The 11,683-nt window shown below is 36.4% G+C and overlaps 1 protein-coding gene across 2 annotated transcripts; it reads right to left on the bottom strand.

The window, feature by feature from the left end:
• Positions 1-2,978: 2,978 nt before the first annotated feature.
• Positions 2,979-5,035, bottom strand: LOC119076146 (apolipoprotein D-like). 2 transcript variants are annotated; one of them, XM_037182827.1, is made up of 4 exons: positions 4,897-5,035; positions 4,169-4,427; positions 3,891-4,084; positions 2,979-3,416 (listed from the first exon to the last, which is right to left on the bottom strand). In XM_037182827.1, coding segments are annotated over exons 1-4 (663 nt in total). In that variant the 5' UTR covers positions 4,898-5,035; the 3' UTR covers positions 2,979-3,207. The 2 variants fall into 2 exon arrangements, with proteins under 2 accessions (XP_037038722.1, XP_037038723.1); XM_037182828.1 differs by having other exon boundaries at positions 4,903-5,035.
• Between the last annotated feature and the right edge of the window lie 6,648 nt (positions 5,036-11,683).

The raw sequence follows: 11,683 nt of genomic DNA, 5'->3' as shown, positions 1-11,683 counted from the left end.
AGCCAGGTTATGGGCCCAGGGCACGGAAGCTATGATCAAATTCAATTTGGTGAGAGTTGTAAACAAGTATAAGTTTTGACAATTTTTCTTTTGTGAACGCGGAATTGGGTGCAAGTCGTTTGGAGTTTGGCAAATACAGTTGAATGGGAAAGTCGATAGTTCAGGACTATCGCCGATGTAGCTTTGAGAAAAGCGTTTGAAATTATCACAAAATTTCCATTTTTACCTTATCCAAAGCTAACAAAGTTGCGGTCGGAATTAAAGGTTCTACATTCTTGAAAATGGAAATACATTAAAATACGCCCAGAAGTAGGCTATAATTGCAGCGTACCATCAATTGCTCATAAGCTCGACCAGACATCAATCTAACATAAACATTTTTTATAAGTGAAACTTGAATCAATCAAAATTAAGTAAAATTTTTATTCAACGGAATCATCAAGAAGAGAAAATACAAAGAGAAAATGTCTATATTTAAAAAACAAAAACAACAAATTGTGTACATTGTACTATAGTTATATGAATAACAAAACTTTTTTTCCCCTGTAATTTAACTATTTTTATTACCAAAAATTTATAATTTTTTTTTCTTATTAAGAAGTATCAGTCAAATTTGACCTTAAATAATTCAAATATAAAAACAAAAACAAGAAAAAAAAATACAAAAAAGTAAGATATATATACGTTTCTAGGTATAAAACAAAAAAGAAGAAGAAAAACAAAAAAAAAACAAACAAACATTGTTAGAGAAAGATATTATTATACTTATTATGTTAACAAATTTTAATTAAAATTAGATAAAAAAGAATTAAAAATCTATACGAACATAAAATTTGGCAATTTTTATTTTAGGTACTTCAGTACCATCAACGACTTCGTTAATGAGTGTGACACGTCCATAACGTTATACCCGAAATAAAGGTTACACATACAACGTTATTTAAGAGGAATCTTCATTTGGCAAAATTGTAGCCTACATTTGAACGCAAAAATATTAAATGTTTGATGATAATTTTGCCCTCGCATCCGGTGGCGGGACATTTCTACACGGTCACTATCGTCAGGACATTTTTTGGTCGGTATTATCGTCCTGACAATATTTAAAAAAAAAATCATTTTAGACGATTTTATCGTCCTGAGTGGAAATTTTACGAACGAAAATATCGTTTTTTGAACGATATTATCGTCTAAAAAACCATATTATCATTCCTGACAATATTGACCGTGTAGGAAAGTCGCCTCACGTCGCATCCTTTTTGCAAAAAGTAAAAACATCTTTTGGTATTGAAATGGAGTGAAAGTTTGTGATGTAACCTTAATCAGTGAAAATTCAATAGTTCACGACAATTGACACATATTTTGAGTTTTCTCGTTATATTACATCACCACAAATGTTTCTATTCTTTTTTCAAATACAACACATTTCAACACCAAAGGATGGTTTTACTTTTTCCAAAAAAGATGCGAGGGCAAAGCACGCCATACGTGTGCTTCAGAATTTGAATTTTCGATGAATCGATGGATGAACGAATACAACTAATTTTTATTAAAGGCTAACACATTCGTGGTCGTTATTGCGGTCGTACATTTTTCAAAAAGGATTCTGATGAAAAGATATCACCAAAGAGGAACAACATGCAAATGTAGGCTACAATTTTAGCTGAGCACCGATGCCTCTTAAAGCAATTCCGATCAAACCCCAAACTTTCAAAAGAACTGATACTGATATCGCTGAGGGTGACGCGTTCTGTGTACGGAATGAAGAGGAAAAAAACGGCACTGTGCTTGACAACGTTATTAAGAAGACCTTAGCTTATAAGCCAGCAGCGTCTACAATCAATTATTTCAATACAAGACAGCGCTCTGACCAAATTTATTTAAAACGGTCAGGCAAGTAGTAAACTTATTGTATAGGGAGAAAATCAATGGCTTATGAATGTCAACCAGCATTTAGTCAGTTAGCTTTCGCCCGCCGACAACATTACTATCATTTTTATCACTTAACCTGTCATAGAAATTTGGATGGCACCAGTAAAATTATCAAATCTATTACTTCTATTTATCAAACTTATATTGAGTTATAGCTCATTCGATTCGTTGAACTGATGCGAGTAAAACGTAGTACTACGTTTGGTGAAATTTATTTTGTTGTCGACGATGGAGGGTCTGCTAAAAGGGGCCCAAAATCGTTTTTTTGCAATTACTCGAGTGAAACAATTTCGGGAAAAAACTTTTGTGCACCGTACAACTGAAATACGACGTTTTTATTAATCGCAGATAGCATTGAAATGCTTGGTTTTTTCGATCTAAGGCGAGAATGAAATTTCATATATATTTTCCCGCACTAGGTAGGACTACTTGATGATTCGATTGTTCGTCGAAGTGATTTCTTGATTTGTTTGGGTTTTTGTCTATTTCAGTTGTCCGGTGCACAAAACGTTGTTCTTACCTCGACAGGAAATGGATTTTTTCAGCACACGTCCTAATTTAGGACCGGTGCTGAAAAATTCGTCATTTCCTGTCTTGGTAAGAAAAATACTATTTTAGCTACGTTTGAAGGCCTTGAAGAGACGATCATTTTGAGTATACACACCACCAGGTCCATGTTCACCTGACGGTGATATTAATGACTTTAGGTGAAAAAATAGGTGATTCGAATGAGCTATAACCACGACAGAGTAAAGTTAACCAGGCAGGAGCGCTTGTTTGACTAGGGACCTGAATAATCTAGTAGCCCTTGATATTTTGCGAATAAAATTTTTCAATTTATGTCAGTGTTCATTTGAGTTCATTTTCATCCCATGTATTAGGTCCCTTATTTGACGTTTCGAAAATGAACCGCTCCTGCCTGGTTTATTTTACTCTGCCGTGGCTATAACTCAATAAAATCCGTGACACCTTGTCTTAAAATGTCTGATTTTGTTCGATGTTTTGGCGATATCACTCTTAATTCAATAATAATAATGACTACGTTCAAGATATAGTACAGTACTAGGCAATGGGGCAAATGATGGAAATGGTACTTCTTGTATGAAACAAGAATTTGCCCCATTGTCAAGTAAGGTATTTTATTCAAAAACTTGAGGTAAAATTCCTCTGAAGGATGAACAAAGTTATTACAACAATTTTCACACGATCAAATAGATAATGTACCAACTTAGCATGATTCGAAATATTGTCCTGCGAATTCGTGCCCGGCATCACAGATCAGTCTTCGTCCTCGTCTTCATCCTCGTCTGGATCCCGTGGAATTTCTATTGTTCTATTAAATAGAACTGGTGGAACAGCATCGCAATTATTTTGATCCGTTTTCAGGAAAGATGAGCGAGAGAATCCAAATTGTTTCAAGACACGGTAAGCTTTTTTCAATACATGAGCCGGGGGATTTCGTTTTCTCGTCATCAGCCATGCTGATTCTGTATGTTGAATGAACAGTTGCTTTAACTATCTGTTACGGCTGCAAGGCTCAAATCAGACTCGGATTGACCTGTTTCATCAAGTCATGTTAACTTGAACCAGATTTCAACCTGAACCTGATGAGTTGGTGCGACCCGAATATCTGTTGGGTTTGACATGAACCTAAAACTTTCAGGTTGAATAAGGTCGGGTTCGGGTAACCCGAAATTTTTACAAGAGAAATCACAAATTTTCACGAATTTTTTCGGGCTACTTGGTCTAAGCTGAAAATTTCAGGTTCAGGTCAGGTTTGTGAGAAACCTGAAAGTAAATGTTCAGATTCGGGTCGAACCAATTCAAGTTCTGGTTGAACCCGAAATAGAACATTTGAGGTTCAGATCACGTTCAAGTCGTGCCTGAAATTTTAGTTCAGGCTCGCGTATCGGCCAGACTAAATCCGAACCGTTCCGAGCATTGAATTTTATCAATTCTACCTGAATGCACAACCGATCCAATTCCATTACACGACCAAACTACCGCGTAGTTATTATAGTCCGTTCCCAATACGGTCATTGTGATGTTGTAATTTACCAGTAGAGTTGTGTAATGAATAGTGTACGTTGCTTCGCCACCGACACCGACCCCGGTTAGTTCCACTGTACCAGACATATTTTGTTGAACGTTTGTTCTAATGGAAAAGACAGTCAATCTCAGTGTGCAAGTGGTTTTCTCAAGAGTCGTGTGCTTTTTTGGAAGTTCCAAATGTTCTTACATTTGATTCGTCATCACATTGTTCACCCATATTTTCCCATCAGCTCTTCGTTCGTATGTAGCTGCGATACAGCGAGATGCCAATTCATTGATCGTAAAATATCGTTCAACCTCATACCATGTGCCCAAATATTGCTCTATTTTAAGCTTGAGCGTCGTCTGAATTGTGCGACAGCCGCCGATCGATGGTATTTGGCATTTCGTAATTGAGCTTAAATAAATCAGCCCAATAAGAATTTGTTTGTAAACCATCAGCGTCACTGAAAAGATAATTAACATAATATTTAATGTGGGTTTCGTGCATTTGAAACGACAAATGTTCCACTTTTCTATGTTCTTATCGTTTCACCACAACGAAATTAAAAATTAAATCTTTGCGGTGTCATCATAAGTAACCAAGGGCAAGGTTATAAGTTGAGTACCTAATGTTGGTTTGTCAATCTCTGGTTAATAGTTAGATCAAATGAAGTAATAGATTGGATTTTCTGATAGTAGAAATGCTGATGTGCTTTCCGTTTGGGAAAAGTTAAACTTTCAATTTGGTTGAAAATGAAATTAGTTTTTCCGGTATATTTTCTATGTTCACTTGAACACATTGAGAAGAGTTTTTAATTTGTTGTGAAAATCTTCACACTCTAACAAGTGAATTAGAAAAATTAAAACTAGTCGTTTAACATAAAAAGAAACATAAGAATTCAATCGTTTATTGTAAACAAAGAGTCAACTTACTATCACTTTCTTCTAATCACATCAAGCTAAAGAAGTTCTTCGAAAATAAAAGTTTTCTTTTTCAACGAGATTTGAATTCAAAAACGAATTATTAACTGAAGAAAGAAAACACTTGAAACTACTTCCGATCCAGATTTGGACAATACGATCACTAAAAGATTTTGCTATACGACACACTTTTTTATACATTCCCGAGTAGTCATAAAATTTTACAATTTTTAGCCCCGTACGAAGTACAAAGGGGGCTCATAGGAATACGATGCCGTGTGTAATTGATGGCATTCGAGCAGGCTAATTCGAAGATGGGCATATTCGGGTCGGCTCTTCGTGAGTTACGTTAAGTAAAGTGAGTTAGGGCCGCCTAAGTATTTTATGGTCTTTTGAGTATACGGCAAAATGAACGGTAGAAATGTAAATAAAACGGCAAACGACAGATATTGACCATTAAGGCTGATAATGGTATTATTGGTACAAAATACTACTCTATTTGACGTGGTAAAACTTCTATTGCACCGCTAGGTTGACGATACCAATCGAGGAACATAGTGCATAACTGCTATAAGGATGTTTATAAGAACCATGTAGTCATACGAGCGATTACGCGAGTAATAGTAGGAGGCTCTTATATTAGTACATTACTGCTATAAGGCTGTATATAAGAGACGTGTACGTATACGACCGCTTGCGCGACATAATTTTGCTTGCAAAACCTTTAGCACTCTAGGGTAAATTTGTTTACCGTCATGTGTATCACGACAATACACACACACCGTATGCGATAATATTGAAATCGGATGAATGGACCGTGAGTTAGGGCCCTAGAAGTACCATTTCCATCATTTGCCCCATTGCCTAGTACTGTACTATATCTTGAACGTAGTCATTATTATTATTGAATTAAGAGTGATATCGCCAAAACATCGAACAAAATCAGACATTTTAAGACAAGGTGTCACGGATTTTATTGAGTTATAGCTCATTCGAATCACCTATTTTTTCACCTAAAGTCATTAATATCACCGTCAGGTGAACATGGACCTGGTGGTGTGTATACTCAAAATGATCGTCTCTTCAAGGCCTTCAAACGTAGCTAAAATAGTATTTTTCTTACCAAGACAGGAAATGACGAATTTTTCAGCACCAGTCCTAAATTAGGACGTGTGCTGAAAAAATCCATTTCCTGTCGAGGTAAGAACAACGTTTTGTGCACCGGACAACTGAAATAAACAAAAACTGAAAGGCTTTCATGAGATTTTCATAATTTTTTTTTATTGGGGTAATCGAACACCGAATAGAAGGTTGTTGAAAATTTCTTGAAAAAGTTTAAAATTTGGGACCTTGGATTAAGGCCGCTACTCGGCCCTATGTGGATTTGACTGTTTAACGTGTATTACAACCAAAATCACGCATTGTTATCATTTAACGTGAACAACAAAAAAGGTTCAAGAGGTGTTGCAATTTAGCGTGAACGGTAACAAGTCCCACGACGAGTTATCATTTAATGTGACAGTCACGTCGTGACTGAAAACGATCTTCACGATTGATTGTTGTTTATTGTGACCATCAACCAACATTACAAGTTGTTATTAATTTAACGTGATCAAAAAAAAATCCACGACGAGAATTTACAGTAACAGACATATCGAATTTTTAACGTGAGCGAATACGTGTCTTGCAATAGTTCAGCTCCTGCATAAAGTACATGAAGCTCGAATCGGGCTGAAGTTAGCCCAACGCCAAAATTATGACTAGTAACAAATATGCTTATAAGTACATAAGATGTATGTGTGTACACTGTACATAACAAATCATATTACATAAAGAGTTATGCTATCGCTATTATGTACTTATGCCGGCCTCGAATTTGGGTCGGACCCAAATGTTCCTTAACTTTAAATTGTATACATTTGGGTCGGCCCAATATGTTCAGCTCTTATGACTGCCTCGAATATTGGTCGGACCCAAATGTTCTTCAGTTTTGAGTTTTATACATTTGGGTCCGACCAATATGTTCAGTACTTATGACTGCCTTGAATTTGGGTCGGACCCAAATGTTCTTCAGTTTTGAGTTTTTTACATTTGGGTCGGACCAACATGTTCGGTAATTATGACTGCCTCGAATATTGGTGGGACCCAAATGTTCTTCAGTTTTGAGTTTTATACATTTGGGTCGGACCAATATGTTCGGTAATTATGACTGCCTCGAATATTGGTCGGACCCAAATGTTCTTCAGTTTTGAGTTTTATACATTTGGGTCCGACCCAAATTCGAGGCAGTCATAAGAGCTGAACATATTGGGCCGACCCAAATGTATAAAACTCAAAACTGAAGAACATTTGGGTCCGACCAATATTCGAGGCAGTCATAATTACCGAACATATTGGTCCGACCCAAATGTATAAAACTCAAAACTGAAGAACATTTGGGTCCGACCCAAATTCGAGGCAGTCATAAGTAGTGAATATATTGGTCCGGCCCAAATGTATAAAACTCAAAACTGAAGAACATTTGGGTCCGACCCAAATTCGAGGCAGTCATAAGAGCTGAACATATTGGTCCGACCCAAATGTATAAAACTCAAAACTGAAGAACATTTGGGTCCGACCAATATTCGAGGCAGTCATAATTACCGAACATATTGGTCCGACCCAAATGTATAAAACTCAAAACTGAAGAACATTTGGGTCCGACCCAAATTCGAGGCAGTCATAAGAGCTGAACATATTGGGCCGACCCAAATGTATACAATTTAAAGTTAAGGAACATTTGGGTCCGACCCAAATTCGAGGCCGGCATAAGTACATAATAGCGATAGCATAACTCTTTATGTAATATGATTTGTTATGTACAGTGTACACACATACACACACATCCATCTTATGTACCTATAAGCATATTTGTTACTAGTCATAATTTTGGCGTTGGGCTAACTTCAGCCCGATAAGCTCGAATTGATTCGACTACTGTTAAGAGGAACCGGTACTTAGCTAAAATTGTAGCCTACGCGTGTATTGTATCTCATTTTCTTTGAATAACGTTATTCGATTAACCCAATTGAAATCGGTGTCAAATACCTTTAAATTTCTTGTAAAAAAAAAGTTTTGTAATAAATAATGGCGTTTCCTTTAATCGGGATAATGATTCGTTGCATCATATTCCTTCTAATTATACAGACAATAAAAACTTCAAAATTTTTAATTTCAGAATAATTTAAATTTTGAGTGCTAACGAATAAAAACTGATTTCAGCCACTGTACGTGCAACCATAGCACTGCTACTAGCATGAACACTGAATTGAACAGTGTCAAATTCGGAGACTTTAGTGATACGAGCTACCGCTTAGGATTGTGTTCAAGAGTAAAAATTGGAAATCCTCGAGAGTATTGACACTGACACTCTTGGACATGCTCTAGTTATCATGTGTTGAATAGTCATTAGTTATGATGTGACACTGAACCTACAATAGCACAGAAACAAATACTTGAGAGAAAACACCGTTGTCTCTAATTTTTCAGAACACAATGGTTTTTGATACTCTTAATCCGTGTTATCTCAGCTGTTGCAAAATATACATACTATGCCTCTGCAAACCACCATTTTCAGTGAAAAGCGAAAATTTTTGCATTTATCTAGGCAGACAAAGTGATGATTCACTCGAAATGAGGTTAGTGATTTGCTATATAATATTTGAAACTCTACGGGTAGAGGTGCCGAGAACGGAAACAAAACATATTTCTCTGAAAAACGATCGCAGGCATGATGAACATATAAAAACGGTTTTTCTAACTCATATCTCTTTGCACACATTTTCTTTACTTTCCGAGATATGAATTGATTTTCGAGACTCGTTTCACAATGTCACAATTCCACTCAGGCACTCGCATGAGGCTCGGAACAGGTCAGGTTCAGGTCAGGTCAGGTCAGGAGAAAAAATACCTGAGTTAATCAGGTCAGGTTCAGGTAATTTCCAAACCTGACCTGACCTGAACCTGACCTGAACCTCACCTGAACCTCACCTAATATGAAAAATAACTGATCTGACCTGATTTGACCCGAATTTGATAAAAGACTAATTTGAATATTATGGGCGTTTCCTTTCAGCTTAGATTTGAGTCAGGAAGCATTGTTTCGGAAATAATACTAAACTTATTAGCCAATTTATTGTTATTGTTTTCTTCGCGATTTATGGAAGAAATAAGTCGAACATTTTAAACGGTAGAAATCATAAACATTAAAAACTATAATTCATTATTTTCGTAAGAGGAACAAAATTTAAGGCTTGTACCACGATTTAACGCACATAACCGCGTGGATAGTTTTGTGTGTGAGAGAGGTGGGGGTAATAACGTCAACAGCTCCAAATAAGTCTACTTCAACAAAGACCGATCCGGACTGAGCCACGAAAAAATCGCGAGCCACACTCGCTAAAGAGGGAAATGTTCCAGAATGGGCCTTCCAGTAGTCCGTTTGTCAGAACAAAACAATAGTCACACAAAACAATGCAATATTGAGGCATATCATTTGACTGTAAAAATAAATGATTTGGGATGTATTGTAGTACTGGTGTAGACTTGCCGAGACTTGCCTCTTAAAAGTACTATACCCTAAATCAACATCAGGCTCGTGTTTAAAATAGCCTTCACTGCTTGACTGTTTTTCAAAATGTTTTTTTTTCGTTTTTAATTTATAAATACTTAGTAGAATAGAACTTTTATATAATTTCGCAATAATTTATAAAATTATCAGAAATGTAAAAAAATAAACAAACATAGCTAACGCCGACCCGTACGAAACACCTATTCGTATCAAAAGCCTTTAATGTGAAACTCTTCATTTCTCTTACTTCATTTTCTTCTCTGCTGAAAAACTATTCTTCCTTTTAAATCACTTACATTATCCACTCTTTGCCTTGTTATCATATACAATTAAATTGCCGGAGGCAATATAGACATCCCCGTACGAAGTCAAATTTCATAAATTCCTATTTAAACAGCTATATACCGCTATAATTACCTATATTTCACTATAAATAAACATTTCACAGATAAATATATGCTATTATATAGCTCTATATGCCTGTATATAGCTCAATATAGCTGTATATAGGTATATATAGATGTCCATATATGGAATCCCTGAAACCCCTCACACTTAACACATTATTTCCATGTTAACAGAAACTCTCTAAGTACAAATTTTCCCACTTTATATCACTTTTACTAAAATCCAATATGGCCGCCGGCAGCCATTTTGTTAGGAGACCGGAAATAGTACCGACGCTTTACATTCGTTAATACCTTTCAAACAAAAAAAAATTCATGAAATTCGGTCAAAATTTACTCGAGATATTGACAAAATACTCCGCGTTCACTGTACGGCCGAGTAGCCAGATAAGAGCTCACTCCAAGAGACCTAGCTCACGCTCCGGAGAACATAATTTCATAAAACAGACGAAATATGTTCAAATGTGGCCGGTCTACAAGCAAAAACTGCTTGCCGCCCTGTGCCTGTTCCACACCAAGGGGTCTAACTCACGAGTCGGTCATCCGATTTCCATTTTTTGTCGATCGGTATTGTAAATACCTTTTATTTGACGTATCACTTACAAGTTTAACGTTTAAATGTCCGGAGATATCTTCGAAAAACCGTAAAGCACTTATTGGGCCACAGCTCGGGAGGGGTCGATCCAAAATCACTCATCTTCGAACTTAGCCTGTCTTTTGACATTACCAAACGGGAAAAAAAAGAATTTTCAAAATCGGATGCGTTTTACTTAAGTTATCGTGCAGACAGACAGACGGACAGACGGACAGACGGACAGACAGACGGACATTTTTTTTCTCGCGGATTTGGCATCTCTAGACAACCACAATAGGTTTCCCCTTACTCAGGGAGTCCAATTCGACGTGTTACAAACGTATGCGTAAACCTATAAGACCCCAGTACTTCGTACGGGTCTAAAAATTCAGGTTTTTTCAGGTCAGGTCGAAACAGGTTAAAGATCACTTCAGGTCAGGTTAGGTAATTAAATTTCAGGTCAGGTCACGTTAAGAGATATTTCAGGTCAGGTTTCAGGTTGACCTGACCTTTTCCGAGCCTTACACTCGCACAGATAACCATAATATCGCCCAGACTCGAACTGACTGTGAAATGAATTAATTAGCATACTGGAGCTATGCGGTTCTTGTGTTCGGTTTGGATTTTTTTGTTAAATGAAGAAGTGAAGAATGAAAAAAAAATTATTAGGTTTAGTGGCGACGAAACTAGCCATTCACAGAAAGAATTCTGGTCGATGGGTCAACCCCATCTATGGCATAAAATTTAGACCAGGAACTAATTTTGGGAGGTATATTTTCCTGCTATTTCCCAAATTTTCACAAAAAATAGGAAAATTAAAGATAGTAGCGAAGTTTTGTGATTTGACTTTGGTGATTCTTCACTTCACTGGAATAATTTCAATAAGAAAATGTCTTTCCAAAAATAGTCTTTGGTTTAGACCAAGATGTCCATTTTACTGTAACCCCTCGATTTAACTGTATGTAGCACTTTCATCTCGAACTTAATATGTTGTTGTCCTTGTCGACAACCGATGATGATACTCATGAGAAAAGGAAAACTCGCCGATTTTCACAAAAACAAATGTCACAAATTTATTTCGTAATTCAAATTGAACAGAAAAAAAAATCAGCGAAGAACAATAACGCCTAAGCCTAAAAAAATGATAATCTCTACAGGGTATAATAAGCCATAATCATAATACTTCAATGGAGTGAGGAAGAAAAAGTT

Source organism: Bradysia coprophila, unplaced genomic scaffold, assembly GCF_014529535.1.
Source record: "Bradysia coprophila strain Holo2 unplaced genomic scaffold, BU_Bcop_v1 contig_232, whole genome shotgun sequence".
Taxonomy (NCBI): domain Eukaryota; kingdom Metazoa; phylum Arthropoda; class Insecta; order Diptera; family Sciaridae; genus Bradysia; species Bradysia coprophila.
This window is presented reverse-complemented; position numbering and strand designations above follow the sequence as displayed.

Bases quoted from the DNA above. Each gene is read 5' to 3' on its own strand.
- LOC119076146 (XM_037182827.1), bottom strand. The intron at 4,085-4,168 runs GTAAGAACATTT...CTTTTCCATTAG, and splicing joins AATGTGATGACGAATCAAAT to AACAAACGTTCAACAAAATA. The intron at 3,417-3,890 runs GTAGAATTGATA...TTCAACATACAG, and splicing joins TGGATCGGTTGTGCATTCAG to AATCAGCATGGCTGATGACG.